Raw genomic sequence first — 18,536 nt, forward strand, 5'->3', positions numbered from 1 at the left:
GCCACTCACGGACATGAATATTAAACACAAAAGACACCAGGCAACCACGTAAAGAAGGGGGTAGAAGCTGATTTGCTGTGATTCTTATGGGTCAGGGACCCTCCCTTGTAAGGCTTCCAATTCTCAATCTGAAAAGTATTTCAGATGAGGTCACAGTACAAGAAAAACGGAAATGCCCTGAAATCTTCCTGCTCCAATATGAAAGAAACTTGATATAAGTTTTCTCAAATTGGATTAAAAATTGTTTATCACATTATCCAAACTAGCTTGTGAGAAGGAAAAAAAAAGTTTTTTATACCATCATTTAAAACATCAAATTCTGATCAATCACATGAAAGGATTATCTTTCTATTCTGTCTACAGAAATCGATCTTACAAAACTGCGATCATGTGAGCAGGTGACCAAAGAGGATTCTGCCAAAATGGTTAGGAAAAATGCTCCAAAGAAAGCAAGTAGTTAGAGTTGATAAAGAGTCGTTAGAATTATCTTTTTCTGGGGATGCCTGGGTGGCTCAGTGGGTTAAAGCCTCTGCCTTCGGCCCAGGTCATGATCTCAGGGTCCTGGGATCGAGTCCCGCATTGGGCTCTCTGCTCCGCGGGGAGCCTGCTTCCTCCTCTCTCTCACTCTCTGCCTGCCTCTCTGCCTCCTTGTGATTTCTGTCTGTCAAATAAATAAATAAATCTTAAAAAAAAAGGATTGTCTTTTTCTGGATTTTCCTATGAAGTTTGTATTTTTTTTCTTTCACTATTTATTTATGATTTGGATGGTACTCTTGGTAGAATGGAGTATTTTCACGTCATGAAACCTAGGATGTCTTTTCAATTCATCTCCATACGCTGGTAAGTACGTATGTGAATATGTATGTGGCTTGTTCTTATTAATAGACTTTATTTTTAAGGACCACTTTATATTAACAGGAAATTGAGCAGACAGTCCAGAGTTCTGTGCCCCGGCCCTCCGCACCGTTCCCTCTACTACTGACACGGTATCAGTGTGGTACAATTATTACCACTGATGAACCAATACTGATGCATTATGGTTAACTCAAGTCCAGAGTTCACATTGGGATCATTTTTGGTTTTTAAAAATTTGTGATTTCTTGCAATTTTCTGGCTTATTCTAAACAAAAATTCACTTGGATACCCAATATTTTGTGTGCTTTCTTCTTCAAGAGTCATCCCCGAAGTGTATAAACTGGCAGCCTCACCAGTTCTGGATCCATCCATGAGAGGGACTGAGAGCCCTGGGGCATCCGCTAAGGGACAGGCAGTGCCCCACAGGAGTCGCCTCACTATCTGTCCCACACTCCCGCAGCTCACCAGCTTCCCTCCCGTTGGACAGATGAGCGAACAACAGCCTGCCCCCGAAGGACCTCACTTAAGGTCACAGAGTTCCCAAGAGGCAGAGCGGAATTCCGTTCCAGAGTCTCCTGTTGCCACAACCATGACGTTGCCGCTGATTCACCGAGTTCAGAGATTCTTAAGTCTATAGATGTTTTCTACAGGGTCACAGCCAAATTGCAACAAATGCGTGACTCCAATAAAGGAGTATCAGTAGAGAGCAAAGAGGCGGCTACCAGGCTGGGAGGGGGTGGGGAGCTGGGGGTAAAATAGGGGCTGGGGATGAAGGAGGGAACTTGTGCTGGGCGCCGAGTGACGTATGGAAGCGCCGAGTCACTGTATTATAACTCCCGAATCGGCTATGGCTCTGTATGTTAACTGTACAGGAATTTTTAAAATTAGGATTACAAAAAAAAAAAAGAAAAGAATATCCGCAGCCCTCTGACTTCATCTTGGCACTGTTATGACCATTGAACAAATATTCGAATGTACTGAGTGTGGTTTGAGATTAGACCCTATTTCTGGGAAATGGACTCGGCGACCCCAAGATTTATGAACTTGAAATACATGACGCTGAGAAGCTGTTGCCTATCGGTCAAGAAAGAAACAAAACTTCTGCCCAAACTGAAAGAAAACGGGGTGATGCTAAGGTCTGACTATACCAGAATTGGTCGGTCCAAAGGGGTATTGGGTTGTCCAAAGGAGCCTCCCCCAGGAAGCTGGACACTGAGGCCAACAACAGCGTCAGGATGTGCATTTACAGAACTCCACTCTGGAGCTGACCGTATCCCTAATGACAGCGAATTCTCGTTACTGAGAATGTATCTGGTTGTTGAAAAGAAATAGAAAGTATCACAAGCCAAGAGAGGCAAGCGAGATGATGCGGTAACAGCCCTCTGTTTTGAAACCACGAGTGACGGTAAAGCCGTGAGACTGATGAGGGCATGAGGTGGTGGGATAAAAGCTCTAAAACCAACCTAAAACACACGCACGCGACTTCGAAGAGCACAAATGAAGGATGCCTGGGTGGCTCAGTGGTTAAGCGTCTGCCTTTGGCTCAGATCATGATCTCAGGGTCCTGGGATCGAGCCCCGCATCGGGCTCCCTGCTCGGTGGGAAGCCTGCTTCTCCCTCTCCCGCTCCCTGTGCTTGTGTTCCCTCTCTCACTCTCTCTATCATATAAATAAAATCTTAAAAAAAAAAAAAAAAAGAAAAGAAAAGAAAAGAAAGAGTGAAAACAAGCCAGGCAGTTTCTAGAAGTAAAAATGTTGATTTCTGATGATAGAGCACGATGTGATTTTTGGCACAAAACTCAGGAATTCAAGAACTATATAATCCTTTTTTTAAAAGATTTTATTTAATTCTTTGAGATAAAGTTAGAACGCAAGTAGGGGGAGATGCAGGCAGAGGCAGAAGCAGACGCCCCGCTGGAGCGGAAAGCCCTAGGCAGGACTCGATCTGAGGACCCTGAGATCATGACCTGAGCCAAAGGCAGATGCTTACCCGACTGGATCCCCCAGACGCCCCTGAATAATCTTGCCATAATAAAATCTCCCCATCTCAGTCTACTTATTTATGTGAACAAGTTTCCCCAGCGTGTACATGCGAAACAAAACAAACCAAGGAATCACAGTAAAAATTAAGAATAAAATTACCGCTAAACCCATGTCTCATTCTGGCAATGGACTATTATTTCAAATCCCCCCCCTCATTTTCTAGACAGATTGATCACAACTGAAAATTTACTTTTTATGTGTAGAATTGTTTACCAAAATTTGAAATCTATTTATGTTGTTTTGGTACTAACAACCCAGGGGAATATTTCTAATACTTAGGGCCTTATGGTCACAGGAAATTAAATTCAGTTCAAATAAAATAAAATTAATTCATTCCACTCACTATAGATTATTTTCTTGGAGAAAAGTACAATAGTGTAATCAATAAAAAACTATAAAGCATGAAGCTACATTATATTTGGATAAATTTCTAGGGGGAGAGTGGATTGAAAGTAGGAGGTCAAGGGGAAAAATTGCAGACGATCCCAATTGTTGAAGAAGAGCTCCTCTGTGTGTTTTTGAGGGAAACATGCCAAGCGTAAAAATCAATTTGGCATTTACATTCTGCTGGACACATTTTTTTTTAATGCCATAACACTTATATTTTAAAATGCCAGCATTTTTACATGTTAGAAATGACATTCCTTGATACTTTGTATTTAAACTTACACAAAAATAAACATACAAAAATGCAAAAAAGAAAAAAAACAATTTCTAGATGTTGGGGCGCCTGGGTGGCTCAGTCAGTTAAGCGTCCAACTCTCGGTTTCCGCTCAGCTCATGATCTCAGGGGTGGTGAGATCGAACCCCGCGGCGGGCTCTGCGCTCAGCATGGAGTCTGCTTCCCAATCTCCCTCGGCTCCTCCTTGCTCCTTCCCAATAAATGAATAAATAAAATCTTTAAAAAAATTTTTTTTAGATATCAACCTAAATATTTGTGAAGGGGTCTACAACTTTGCGAACATCTTTCAGGGGGTATGTGAGAAAAGACTGCAAACACTCAGCCAGCGTCCATGAAAATCTGAGATTTAATGACAGGTGTCCTGTCCTTAGGTCTTACCTGAGACCACTCCATGGCGACCCACTTGGGGCAGTCGAACAGGTTGCAGGTCTGCATGACCTTGGGTTTGGGCGCGTACATGCACTTCCACTCCTCCACCTGCAAGATCTCCCCATGCATGGACTCTTCCACACACACGAAGCCGCGTCTCTGAATCCCGCCGCCGCAAGACACGGAGCACGCGGTCCAAGGATTGTGTTCCCAGCTCAAAAGCAAACAAATAAAAACACATTATTTTTGCATCATGTGTTGGTTTGTTTCAAGCTTGCCAAAGGGAAAGAGGCCAGTTGTGGTTCCACGGAAAGCACGTGGGACTTGGAGTCATGAGACTTTGGTCATAACCGCCCCACACGATATATAGTCACAGGGTGGTTTACACGTCTGACCCCGAGGCTGCTGTCAGGGGGCAACGCCACGTCTTCCCTCGTGCCCCAGTGCAACGCCATTCTGAGAACCACACTGGCTAACATGTAGAGTGTGAATGCATTCTTTAAATCGTCCGTCCAGGGATGCCTGGGTGGCTCAGTGGGATAAAGCCTCTGCCTTCGGCTGGTGTCATGGTCTCAGGGTCCTGGGATTGAGCCCCGCATCGGGCTCTCTGCTCAACAGGGAGCCTGCTTCCTCCTCTCTCCCTGCCTGCCTCTCGGACTACTTGTGATCTCTGTCCGTCAGATAAATAAATAAAATCTTAAAAAAAAAAAGTCTGTCCACTACAAATACTAACAGACAATATACCAGAGCATCACAGAAACCGAAGGTCAGAAACCAGTCATCTGGGCATCGAAGGGGATTCAAATTTCCGACCAGCTTCAGGACCTGAGCTCCCTCTGTTGTGGCCAGTCATCCGAGCTGTGCTTGACACCTCCAGCGATGGGAGAGTCGCCGTGGGAGAGAGCGCATTCCGTCTGATTCTAAAACAGATCTCCTTCATTATGGAGTTGAAGTCTGCTTTCCCTTAGCTCTCTGTGAAGATCTACTATCTACCCCTCTTACATTTTAGACTATTGCTACAGATGGGACACACTGCCTAGCAAACGACTTGGAATGGAAAAAGTGAACACGTGACTCACCGAGGGAGAGGCTGGAAATGGTCGTAGGGCATGATCTCTTTAAATCCGTCACTACAAACGAAAACATTGGGGCGACGTCATTTCTCAATTAACATATTTGTTAACTTGACCCCTATGGATCTGACATCCCAAAAGAGAGCTCTTTCACTTTGAAAAATAAATATGCACATGTTATGAACTCTTCCCAAAAACTCAGCCACCACCTTTTTGAGTTTCAGGAATATCTCTGGCACACGCCGTGCCCAGCTCTATGAAAATACAGAAACCAGTGGTATGTATTCGTCAAAGGAAAGAGTGTCTCTTAAATTGGATAAATCTATTTTTTATCATCTAAAATTTTTTTGATATAGTAATGATATTAACACGCTATCGTATTAGTGGAATCGTCAGAGAAAATTTTATTTCATGGAATTTGTCTTTCGAAAAGGTCTCTGTGAATAATTATGTTCACCTGGGATTACAGGAAATGGGCAGCTCAGTGATAGGAAATGAAATCCACTGAGAACGCTTCCTTTTCCACTCGCACACTTCTGCCGGAGCCAGCTGGCAGATGTCTGGGGGATTCTGGGGCTTGATACTGTGCTGTTATTTTAAGATACTGTAGTAAAGCCAGGAAACTTCCCCAAGCAATCCAAGTCAGCAGGTACTAAATTATGCAACGGGATAGTTTATGCATAGCTTTTCTGCTTTGGCATTAAAACTTTTCACTTCCTTGCACGATGCATTATTTATACCGAATTTAATGTGAACACTTCAAAAGTCAAAACGTGGTCACGGGTGACCCAGTTTAAAAGGGAAAATGGTGAGTTCAAGACCTTTATGACTAGCAGATGGACAAGACCTCGTACTTGGACGAAGAGCACTTTCCTATTGTGCGTGCTAGAGACGCTCAGGGAGGGTCATTCCGCAGAGGCAACTCTCTGAGCACAGGAACACACAGCCAGACAGGAGAGCCCTGCACCGCATGAGCCGGTCAGCCTACTCCCTGTTGGACAGGTGACTGGTGCATGTAACGGCCACCAGCATGTAGTCAAGGTCACGTGGTGCAAAGGGCACATGGTGCAAATGGCCCTCTGCAAAGACCAATCAGTCTAGGCCACACTTGATTTCCTTCTTTTCAGAGGGGGAACCATGGGTGATGGTGCACACCTCGATGGGCAGGGATCCATGCTGCACTCCTTCAGTTTGGGTTTTGGCTTTACGTTTTCGGGGTAGTAATGGCAGTAATGGTCAGGAACCACCCTCTTCAAGCGGATGTCCACACACTCAGCTGAGTTGAGCTGATAACCTAATGGGAAAAGAAAAGGCAAGTGTGAACATTGCATAGCGGCCTCTCCACGGGGCACTGATCCCTTGCCACACTCTTTTTTTTTTCCCCTTAAGAAACTTGACTCAGTGGTTCTCATCCCTGGATGCTCAACAGAACCCCTGAGAGCTTTAGCACACACCAGTGCCTGGGTCCCTTCATGGTCCAATAAAGCCAGAAACACCGTGGCTTGGTCCAGGAAATCTTTTTTTTTTTTTTTTAAATGATCTTCAGGCTCTTCTAAGATGACTGAGATGGCCAAGATCGGGCATGATTACTTGGACTGATTGTGGAGGTCTTAACACTTGTAAGTTAAACACTTTTTAACACTTAATGAGAAAGTTATAGCAGCCCCCTCTTCCAGAAGGCCTGAACCCTGGGGCAGAACATCACCCACTGTTCTGTCCCTGACACCAAGTCAGACCCCCCTTCTTCCCGAGCGCCTGCCCTCTTTACCTGTCACCACCCCATCCCCCTTCCCCAGAGACACCTGTTCATCGTTTATAGGTCTTTAAATAGGCATCTGCCTCCTGTAACCTTGTTTGTGTGTATCTGTTTTAACCAAGTAGTTATTTTAAATCTGGTTCTATTTCCTACTTCTCTCACTCAACGTTACATTGTTGCGAGCTCCCACCGCAGACCATCTAGATGCTGGTGTATATGAGTTTAACTCTCTTGCTTTCCCGGGGAACCTGGGGCACCTGGGAGGCCAACGAACTTCTCACCTGGGGACATGAGCACTGTCTCTACAGGGAGGAGCAGAACCCATCCCCTCTACCGCCCCCTGCCGCAAAAGCCCTCAAAGGGGAAGGGATGAAGACTCACTTCCGAGTCTATTAAATTCAAATTGTCATCGCTGAGGAAAGTGAACATTCCAAAGGGGTGAGTGCTGTAAATTTTTTAAAAAAACACCCAAAATGATGCTTCTATTTCCTGAAAGATCTGATTCCAGGCTTCCTGTCACTACATAAGTGTCATGTTAAGTTAAAAAAAAAAAAAAAGGAAAAAAAAAAACAATTTTTCAAAACCAGAATGATCTCTTCGGGAAAAAAATAAAATAAAAATAAAGCCCAAGCTAAGCTCTCAGTCTCAGCCAGTTGGTCTAAAGGTCTAAAAATACATTGAAGGGCCTGCTTGTCGAGAGGAATCTGATTTCATAAACCACTAGACAGCCTTCTGCAAGCCACGGCTGGGATGTAAGCGGAGTGCAGAAGGACAGCCTGGTGTGCATTATAAAAAGCAAGGCGGAAACCGCAAGAATGAAAATCCAAACGGAGTCAATAAAACGTTACTCGGGTGCCAACATCTGCCAGAGAGTCTACAATATCAGATGGCAGTGGCGATTCTGGAACTTTCTCCAGATCGATCTTAAGAGTCCCGCATAGATGACTGCAGACAAGACCAGGAAAGTCCATCCAAGCACCTTAGGGAGCAGGGAACTAACTCGCCTGACTACCCCAAAACTCAGAAATGACAGTTACACTGATCGTGTACACTTGATTGCTAATATAATTACATTCTGGTATTGCTTTTTTGCGGGTTTTTATGTGTGTGTTTTTATTTCCTCCAACACAAGAAGAGAAGGAAATTACAGCTCCTGGAATCAGAGAATAACTTTGTTCTAAATGGAAACATACCTCTAGGAGACAAAAAAAAAAAAAAAAAAAAAAAAAGCATACAGTGTTTATAATTTAAGGAGAGACAATTAATTTTCCTCTTTAATTTTATGGCAGTACCAAGATAACTAAAAATGAAGGAAATACGACAGATCACCTTCCTATATTATGAACAAATGTGCTGAAATTCTGCTGGTGGGCACACAATGGCAGGCTGCAAGGGGAACCCCACAAGCAGCATGACGACCCCCTTCTGTTCTGACAACCGCCGCCATCTTGGTGGGCAGTCTCATGGCTCGGTGCCCCCACGTACGGTTCCAGCCAGGCTGACTATGTCTTTCCTTTAGCATCCAAGTATAAGACCCATCTGTGTTCCTCCCAAGAATTTCATCAAACTAAGCCGAACCCCATTACAAATGTCCCTCCCAGAGCAGAAAGCTGCTCTTTTGTCTTATGTGGCTACATGGGAACGTCTCTCTGAATAAGGTGGTGTGAGAGTTGGTGGATACATTAAAAAGAAATGTTTGTTTTCCTGCCAAGTAGGATTAAAAAGAGCCCCACCGGCTCTTTGCTTTCATGTTGGGGTCCTTGAGAGACTCCGTCGTCCCTGGAGCCATGGCCCAGCTGACGCTATGGTGGTGGGGTTCTGCCTCTGGATATAAAATGTACATGTAGGGAGCTCTAGGTATGTCCCACTCCCCCTGAGGCATGGAGTCGTGTCTGTATCTCATAACTCATCCCCAGAGAATCCCGGGAGAGGGGACGGCCAGAACTCTGTAGATTACACAGAGGCATTTTAAACAAGACTCAGGTTTGCCTTGACTCTAACGTAGCAGGTATTTCCTGAGTACCCACTAACTGCCAGGCACCGCACTAGGCTCCTTGGCATGTGTCCTGTTGTTTTGTCCCCCAACAATGCTGCAGGGTGGGAGGAGGGGGGAATCGTCCTGTTTTATGGATGAGCAGACTGAGGCTCCGGGCCAAGTAGTGGCAAAGCCAAGAAGGGTATCCAGGTCCCGGAACTTGAGCTCCGCGGCCACACCGCCTCTTGCAGTAAACATCGTCATGCAATTTTTAGAGAACGAGTCTGGCCAAAGTGAGCCTGAGGTCCAGGTTTGGAGAGATTCATGGAATTGATGCAGGTTACGGTCTTAAATCCAAATGCTGTTTGACCTCAATCAGTGTTCACCAAGATCAGAGGTGTGGTAAGAATTGCCTGGCGGTCACCGTTGCAAGGTCAGTGACTCAACACTTTGGAGGAGTTTCTGCCTGTGTTCTCGCTTTCAGGAGGGATCAAGAGAGAGAATGTGACGGGACGACCGCCAGGGTTTTGTTTCCATATTCGTTTTTGTGATTGTGTTCAATTTATGGCAAGACACCAGAGTTTGCCGCTTGGAACTGCTCGTATTAGATCCTTTTTTGTGAATATGTCCATTTAAATTTTTTTAGAGGTCCATTTAAAGAAAAACGAGGAGTAAATAATAGGTCAGGGTAACACAGATACAGAAAAGCAGTGAAGTTAATACAGTTATAGGTGATATCCTGAAGACATCACTCTAGAGAGCAGCAGTTCTTAAGCTGGGACGTGCACCATAATCTCCTGGAGGGATGGGCCCCACTCCCTGAGTTTTGGATTCAGTAGGTCCAAGTTGGGGCCCAAGAATCTGAATTTCCAGCAAGTTCCACGTGACGGCTGCTGCTGCTGGACCAGGAAACCCATTTTGAGAACCACTGCTGTAGGACCATACTCATGGTCTCTTACCCATGCCTGGTCCATGAAGAACTAACTGGGAAGATTAACTTTTCACCTTGTTTCTAGAGCCCCATTCAACCCCTAGACTGCTTCTCTTCCATTCCCAGCAACATAAGCTCCTTCTGGGGGTCTGGGCTACTCGGGGCTCCCTACAAAAACACCTGCCTCCTGCTTTCACTGGGAGCCTAAATCGCAGAAGACAGCAGTCTGACATACATGTGCATAGGAACCTGACCTTGGCGGAGGAGCCCTCCTCGATAAGCCTGTGGTTTAGAGGAGAAGAGGCATTTGGTTTGTGGCTCTCTGAACAAGCTCATATTTGATAGCCCTGCAGGGCAGAAATGGTTTGGGGCTGGGCTGACGGGACTGGGCTGCAGGAGGTCGATTGGTTGTAGCCCTTCAAACACAACCCTACCTGAGCCTGCCTGCCCTGACCTGGTCCCAGGGGTGGTGGGCGGTTCTCAGGAGACACAAAGGCAAAGCCACCTAGAGCCTGGGGCTCTGCCATCAGACAGACCCAGAGCCGAATCCTAGCTGGGCTATTTGCTCGCTGAGCACACAGGAGTCCACTTTTGACCTTTCCTATGTTTCCACGGCTCATACGTAAAAACAGCCATGAAAGGAGATATTTTTTAAGGTTGTTTGGAAGAATAAATGTGAAGGTGAGTGCCCTAGCCCATGGCTTGATACATGTAAATGCTCCGTGCTGTTATTCTGGTGCTTTTAAGGGGAGTAACAGCATGAAGTCCCTCTAGCAACTCTAGTAACCATGGTCGTGGGTCGGCACTAGTCTAGAACCATTCACCTTCAACTGAAAGAGACTTATCTCCATGGAGGCTCTGGGGCCTCATCTCCTCCAGGCAGGTACTTCTTCCATGTCAAACAGACAGTGATTCTGCACTTGAGCCTGCAAATCTGTGTGGCACGTGTGGAGCCCTGGGCTACAGTTGGCCCAGAGCCTTCCTGAGCTGTCTGTGAAATCCTTGAAGGAAGCAAGCAGTAAGCAGGATTTCCCCTTCACCACTGAGCAGCTACCCTTTCTCTCTCTGGGAAGTCCTGCTCTGGCACCCGATGCAGGACAGGGGACATTGAAACATTAGAACCAATGCATTCATGAACTTGGTCAGAGTGGGCAAGTGACGTGGCCTCCCTGTTCTCAGGTCTTCCGTGGAAAATTAAAGAGAAGACCCGCTTTAAAGACAATCAAAACAAGAAAGGCCAGAACTCATGCAAACACCTTTCTAGCTTTTTGCTAGAAGTAAAACGTGTTTTCCAAATCCTGTTTTCACCTGTCCTCAAGAATAAATGCATTTGGGAACACCACCGCATTCCAGCCTCTGAGGAGGATGCCCTGTGATTAAATATCCCCAGTTACCACGCCCATTGTCAAGTCAGCCTTAAAAACACAAGTATGTCATTTCTGACTCTGAGCCCTAAGCATGCCCGTGGTCCGCGCCTCACCTCCTCCACATGTTACGGTGCAGGGGAAGAAGTCGGTTTGCCTCCACTGATGACTGATTGGCTGGTAGAAGAAGAACTGGACCACGCTGTCCTTGGCCACCGTGTACCTGGTCTGGACAGAGAGAACTGTGGTCAGCATCTACGTACGATGAGCCAGTGCTTCCCACACCTTTCCACATGCGACGAATCTATTTCACTGATACTGACCATCACATATCGATCACAACACACTGCGGCACAGGAAGATTCCAAAAATTGTGATGTGGGACAACATTTCATTGAGGTCTGTCATCCATTGGGGCACAGAAGATCTTCAGCCCGTCTCCCTGGAGTCATCCTTCCAGACGACTCCATGCCTGGCAGTGAGTTCTCAAATGTGTCAGGTAGACTTGCTTGTTTAACTTCTTTTTTCTACCTGATACATCTGATTTTAATTTCTATGGAGCCGGGACTGAGCCAGTCTGGGCTGGTTGGCAGCACGGCACAGAACTGGGATTCTCACACTTTCAATAATAACATCTCGAAGCAAATCCTTCCAAAAAGGTCTTTTGAAAGCACAACTGCAAAAGCTCAAATGTACACAAATACGTGGTGTTTACACACGTATTTGTTCCAGCATCTAATGAGTGTTCCAGCATCGAATCAGAGAGGAGGAGGGGCACCAGTGCGTGTGAGGAAGCAGAGAGAAGAGGAAACATACCGCTGAAGGACCACACTCAAGCAGCAAGTTCTCCCCCCAGATTTTTCTTTTCTTCTCTCCTGACTGAACAAACGAATGAACTGAGGGAAATAACCAGAATATAACAAAAAAAGAAAAAGAAAGAGGAAAAGAAGTTGAGTTCAGTTCTTGTGGGATGGACCCAGAAATGCCAACACACATAGGGAGTTCAAGCCAGAGATACCGAGGAAATAATGAAGAGGCAGTATTTGATGATGTAATTGCTGAGGGTTTCTCAGATCTTGAGAAAGACAGGTGGATTCAATTCAAAAGTGTCCAGCAAGTTCTGAGCAGACATTTTAGAAAAGTACAACAGCCAGGATAAGGAAGAATCATATTATTGGGAAGAAAAAAACACGATTATCTGCAAAGCAGTGAGAATCAGATTGGAGTCAGATTTCTCACAGGAAACACCGGATGCGGGAAAACAAAATCATACCTTCAAAGCGATGAGGAAGAATAACTTTTCATCTCGAATTCTGTCAGTGATTAACCAACAATCAAACACCAATTATCGATCAACAAACAATCTATGATCCAATTATCATCATAGTCAGTGAAATAAAGATATTTCAGACACAAGATGACTGAAACTTGACCACTTGAGACCCTCACTGGAAAAAGAGAGAGAGAGAGAGAGAGAAACTACGAAAAGGTGCCAAACAAGAACTAATATAAAAGCAGAAGGTAAATAAATAAATAATCATAAAAGCAGAAGAAGGAAGGGAATGCAAGAAGCGGTAACAATGAAATCACTCAGGAAAGCTTATTCATAGAGGTAAATAAGAGTTAACTGAAAAATAAGATTTTGATGTATCTAATTATAAAATGGTATAAAAACTCCAGCATGAGATGCGTTGTTGGAGAGGAGAGCCAGGGACAGTGGGGGGTGGGAGCACAGCTGTCCCAGAGGCATGAAACTCTTGTAAAGGGTTTTCTCTGGCTATGGGAGGATGTCTCTGATGAATCCTGCCAGAGAGAATAAGTCGAAACGTTGCCTAAAATAGTTCTTAATGTATCTGAAGGCACCAGACAACTACCGTCCTCGTGAATATTCACAGCGCCAAGATTCCAGACACAAAGGAAGCCCAGCGAGGTGAGCATAACCCTCGGCACCCTGTTTGGCACCATGTTTCTGCTCCAGGCACTTCCCGTCATGCAAGTGGTGACTGAGTGGCTGAGAAGCTGAGCAGACCTGTCATCAGACCCGTGGGGCTAAGACCAAACACTTGAGCTCCAGATCCACTGAAGCTGGACCGGTACCGCTAAATACCCCAGGCACGCTACCGAGACCCCGAAAAGCTCTATCTTAGGAAAAAGTGTGAACTGGACGTGAACCAATTTCCAAGGGGAATGAAGGCCAGGTTCAAATTATTTCAATTCCTTGTTGGCTGAAGGTAATTGGTTGCTAACGTGTCTTCCAGAAGCAGAAATTAATCCTGTCTCAAATTATATCTGTAATCTCCTCACCTACTATATATAGCAAAACTGAAAACCAGGCCCACAAAAAAGATAAAATTTAGTAACAACCAAAAAACATGGAGCAATAGACTATACATGGAATTACAGAACATCCGGATATCGGCATCACCTGATAGAAATTTAAACACCTGGGTACAATGCCACTGCTCCCTGTGACTCTAGCTTTGGCATCAGATGGTATTTCACAATACTCCCTAACAGTCCTAGGGTCTTAAAACATCAATGTTAGCACACGGCTCACGCCTAGGGCTCTGGTTTTTAGTCTGGGCTAAGATACAACGGTTAAAATGCTTAAGAAACTAAATGACAAGATGGAGAATTTCACTAGAAACAAAGAAGCTACAATAAAAATAAAATGGCCAGGGCACCTGGGTGGCTCAGTTGGTTAGGAGTCTGCTTTCAGCTCAGGTCATGATCCCAGGGTCCTGGGATCCAGCCCTGCATCAGTCTCCCTGCCCCTCTTTCTACCCTCCCCTCTGCTCATGTGTGTTTGCTCTCTCAAATAATAAAATAAATAAATAAAATCTTTATTAGATAGAAATAAGTAAATAAGTAAAATGTCAATTCTAGAAGTATGAAGCACCATAATTTAAATTGGTAGCTCAATGGATAGATTTGACAGTGGATTAGACTGGAGTTCAGCAATATTTTCATAAAAAGCCAGATAGCAAACATTACAGTTTTCAGGCCATATTGTCCCCATGGCAATTATTCAAGGTGGCTGATATAGTGCAAATCAGCCACAATCCATAAACATACGGCTGTGTTTATGTCCCAATAAAATTCCACTTACAAAAATAGGTCATTAGGTAGCTGGCCAGGATCTGCTGATCCCTGGATTACACACACTTAAAGAACCAGTAAATGGACAGAAAAGAATGAGATAGAAAGTAGACATGAGAGATAAAGGTATAGCCATAGTCCCAAACAAAGAACACAGAGAATGGGACAGAAACTGCATCTGCAGAGGCAATAAATGAGAATCTGCCAACACTGATGGTGGATTTCAAGCCAGAGTTGTGAAGCACCATGAACCTCAAGAAGAAGAAAGCCACTAATTACATCACAGTCAAACCAGTGACAACCAAAACTAAAGAGAAAACACTTAAAAGCAGACAAAAGAAAAGACCCATTAGCATCTAAGGCACCAAAATAAGACTGACTGCTCCCTTCTCAACAGAATTAATGGAAGCCAGAAGACAATGGAGAGGGATTCTCAACGTTCTGACAGAAAATAGTCTCATAACAGTAAAATAGTCATGTCTCTAGAAGTAAAGACCCTAAATGTTAGTGTTCCTAACAAGCTAGCCTCAAGGATAAATAATTCAAAATTAACAAGAATGGAAAAAAATCAGGCAAAGGTACAGTCACAGCACCGTTTTTGTCATATCTCTTATGGTAACTACTGGAATGAGCAGACAAAACCCAGTAGGCTATTATTTTTAATAAAATCATTAATAATAACATGATCAATGTGACATATGGACAGTGCCCAATGACAGAAGATGATGAGTCACATCTTCTACTATCTGCTATGTTCTGAACCACCAGTTAAGTTTCAACAGATTTCCAAACAACTGACATGATATAGACTATGTTTTTTGACTACAGTGGAAATAAGCTACAAAATAATAACGAGATTCTGGAAAATTTCTATGTACTTGGATAAGACACTTCTAATTATTCCATAAATCAAAAACTATATCGCTATGAAAATTACAATACAATTTAACTGAATAATGATAGGAAAGATTTCCTATCAAACTTTGTAGGACAAAATAAAAAGCATGCTTGGAGTGAAATTCATAGACTTAAATACATCTGTTATGGGGGAAGAAAAGGATGAAAATCAATGACCTAAACAGCCAACTCAAAAAATTATAAAGGGGGTGGGTCTGGGTAGCTCAGTGGGTTAAGTCTCTGCCTTCGGTTCAGGTCATGATCTCAGGGTCCTGGGATCGAGCCCCACATCAGGCTCTCTGCTCAGTGGGGAGCCTGCTTCCTCCTCTCTCTAACTCCCTCTCTGCCTACTTGTGATCTCTGTCAAATAAATAAATAAAATCTCTAAAAAAAAAAAAAAGTTAAAAATGGAACAGTTTATTGAATCCAGAAAAACTGGAAGGATGGAAATAATAAAGATAAGAGTGGACATTAATAATATGGAAAGGAAACTACTTTAAAATAGGTTATAAAGTCAAAAGCTGTTTCTGTGAAAAGTCTGATAAAAGCTACAGACCTCCAACATGATTGATTAAGTTTAAAAGAAAGTAGGGACAAATAGTCAGCATCAGGAATGAAAAAAAAAAAAAAAAGACTCACTACAGATTCTGGAGACAATGAAGAAATAGTAAGAGGATATCATGAAAAAAACCTCTGCCAATAATTTTTTAAAAAGTTAGCTAAAATACAGGTACACCTTGGTGATATCATGGGTTAGCAAATATCACAATAAAGCTAGTCAAATAAATTTTTTGGCTCCCCAGTGCATACAAAAGTTATGTTTACAACATGATAAAGTGTATTAGGTGTGCAGTAGCATCATGTCTAAGAAAACAATGTATGTACCTTAATTTAAAAATACTTTATTGCAGAGCATCTACTCAGCTCTGTCGGTAGAGCACGCAACTCTTGGTCTTGGGTTGTGAATTCAAGCCCCATGTGGCATGTAGAGACAACTTAAAAATAGTAATTGAAGAAAAATCTTTTAAAAAATACATCATTGTTAAAAAATGCTAACCACCATCTGAGCTTTCAGCAAGTTGTAGTCACTGATCACAAACCACCATTGCAAGGACAGTAATGATGAAAAAGTTTGACATATTGTAAGAATTATCAAACTATAAGACAGAGACATAAAATGAGCAAATGCCACTGGAAAAATGGTGCCAATAGACTAGTCTGAGTCAGGATTGCCACAAACCTTTGCAGCAATTTGTAAAAGAAAAATACATATATCTATGGAGTATAATAAAATGAGGCGTGCTTGTAGACAAAGTCCTTGAAACAAAACTGACACAAAAGGAAACTAAACATCTGAATAGTCCGTATATTTTAAAGATACTGAATGCATACCCCTAACAGTTTCCTGCTGAATATTTCTGGATATTTAAAGAAGAAATAACTCCAATTTTATACAAACTATTGCAGAGAATAAGAACTGAGGAAATAATTCTAACTTTGTTTTATAAAGCCAGTATAAATTAATACCGAGACCTGATATGAATATGTTACAAGAAAAAAAAAAAAACCTCTCCTGGATATAGCTACCAAAAAATCATAAATAAAATAATTTAAAATTGTACCCATTGACATATAAAAGGATAATTGTTTTGTTAATAATAATATAATAACTACTAATAAATAAATGCTACCAATATATTATAATAATGATAGTGACTAGTGAAGTTTGTTATGGAACAGTATGATGGGTCTAACTGAATGTAATTCAGTATATTAAAGGAAAAAACAAACCAAAAAATAGAGGAAAAACATATGATCACTTCAAAAGATGTAGAAAAAGCATCTGATAAAATTCCATACTTACATATGACAATGGAAACAAAATAGAAAAAAGGTTTCTTTTTTTTTTAAGATTTAATTTATTTATTTGAAAGAGAGAGAGAGAGTATGAAAGGGGAGAAGGTCAGAGGGAGAAGCAGCTCCCTGCTGAGCTGGGAGCCCCATGTGAGACTCGATCCCCAGACTCCGAGATCATGATCTGAGCGGAAGGCAGACGTTTAACCAACTGAGTCACCCAGGGACCCCGAAAAAAGATTTCTTTCATCAAATAAAATATCTATCAAAAATTCTATAGCAAACATCATACATGACGGAGAATTAGAGTTCTTTGTCCGTGAAATCAGAAGCATGAGAAGAGCTGCTGTCACTGATTCTATTCAATATTGTATCAAATATCCTACACAGTATAAGATAGCAAGAAAATGAATAAAATATACAAGGATTGGAAAAGAAGAAACAAAATTACCATTTTTGCAAGTGTCATAATTGTGTATGTACCTAATTCAAAAGACTCTATAAACTGTTACTATTAATAAGTCAATATACTAAGAATACAGTGTCAATATACAGAAACCAATTAGATATCCATAACTTTGACACAAATAAATAATGAAAAAAATGCCATTTACAATAACATCAAAATAGCAATCAAACAACTGGGAATATATTTATAAAAGATACATGACATAAACTTTAAAAATTAGAAACATTACTAAGAGAATTTTTTTGGACTAAATAAATGGATGGACATATCATATTTATGGATTGGAAAATTGGTATTGGAAAGTTTCCTGCTCTTTCCAAACTGACATATACTTTCAATGCAATTTCAATCAAAATCCAAAAGAATTTTATAAAAACTGTCAAGCAGACTCAGAAGTTGATATGGAAATGCAAGGGGTCAAGACTATCAAAGATCATCTTCAAGAACAAAATGGGAAAACTTACCAGTAAATATCAAGATTGGTTTTAGTGTTGCAATAATTAAGTCAAAATGGAATTGTACAGACAGATCAATAAAACATAAGGGAGTCCAGGGACAGACCCTCACGTACCGTTTGGCTTTAAGACAAATGAAGAAAGGACTGTGCTTTCACCTAATGGTTCTGGGTCAGCTGGATAGTGAGGTGCAAAAAGACATTAATTCTACTTTACAATGTGTGCAAAAGTCAGCTCCAGGTGGATTACAGCTTGTTATATGACGGGTAAAACAATACGTCTTCCAGAAGCAAACACAGAAGAATAGTTTCCTGATCTTTAATGAGGCAAAGATTTCCCAGCATACAAATACAGATAGTCCAGCATAAAATTAAAAATTGGTAGCTTACACTACAACAAAATTATGAGCTGCTGTATGGGAAAGCTGTGTTAAGTACATGTAACCGAGAAAAAAAAAAAAAAAGAGAGAGAGACTGAAAAATAAAATGAATTAAGCATCGAGCTCTAGAAGCTAAAAATACAAACCCAAAATAAATCCATGTGAAGATAAACAAAAATAAAAATTTATATAAGTTGAATAGTTTTTAAACTCTGAGTTAATCAGATGAAAACCTAGTTCTTAGATGCCTCAGAGACAAATCTTTGGATGGTTTGAACAAAAAAAAAAAAAAAAATTAAACAAGAAACCAGTGGAAGAGACATAGTTACAGGTACA

The 18,536-nt window shown here is 42.2% G+C and overlaps 1 protein-coding gene across 1 annotated transcript in view; it reads right to left on the bottom strand.

Moving 5' to 3' along the window:
- Nucleotides 1–18,536, bottom strand: part of ADAMTSL3 (ADAMTS like 3) — a 339,850-nt gene that overhangs the window by 122,509 nt on the left and 198,805 nt on the right. The window contains exons 10-13 of the mRNA XM_059179851.1: nucleotides 11,164–11,275; nucleotides 6,177–6,315; nucleotides 5,028–5,078; nucleotides 3,958–4,162 (exon numbers count right to left, since the gene is read on the bottom strand). Coding sequence (XP_059035834.1) covers nucleotides 3,958–4,162; nucleotides 5,028–5,078; nucleotides 6,177–6,315; nucleotides 11,164–11,275 — 507 coding nt within the window. The remainder of the gene's footprint in view (nucleotides 1–3,957; nucleotides 4,163–5,027; nucleotides 5,079–6,176; nucleotides 6,316–11,163; nucleotides 11,276–18,536) is intronic.

Source organism: Mustela lutreola, chromosome 7 (genome assembly GCF_030435805.1).
Source record: "Mustela lutreola isolate mMusLut2 chromosome 7, mMusLut2.pri, whole genome shotgun sequence".
Classification (NCBI taxonomy): Eukaryota; Metazoa; Chordata; class Mammalia; order Carnivora; family Mustelidae; genus Mustela; species Mustela lutreola.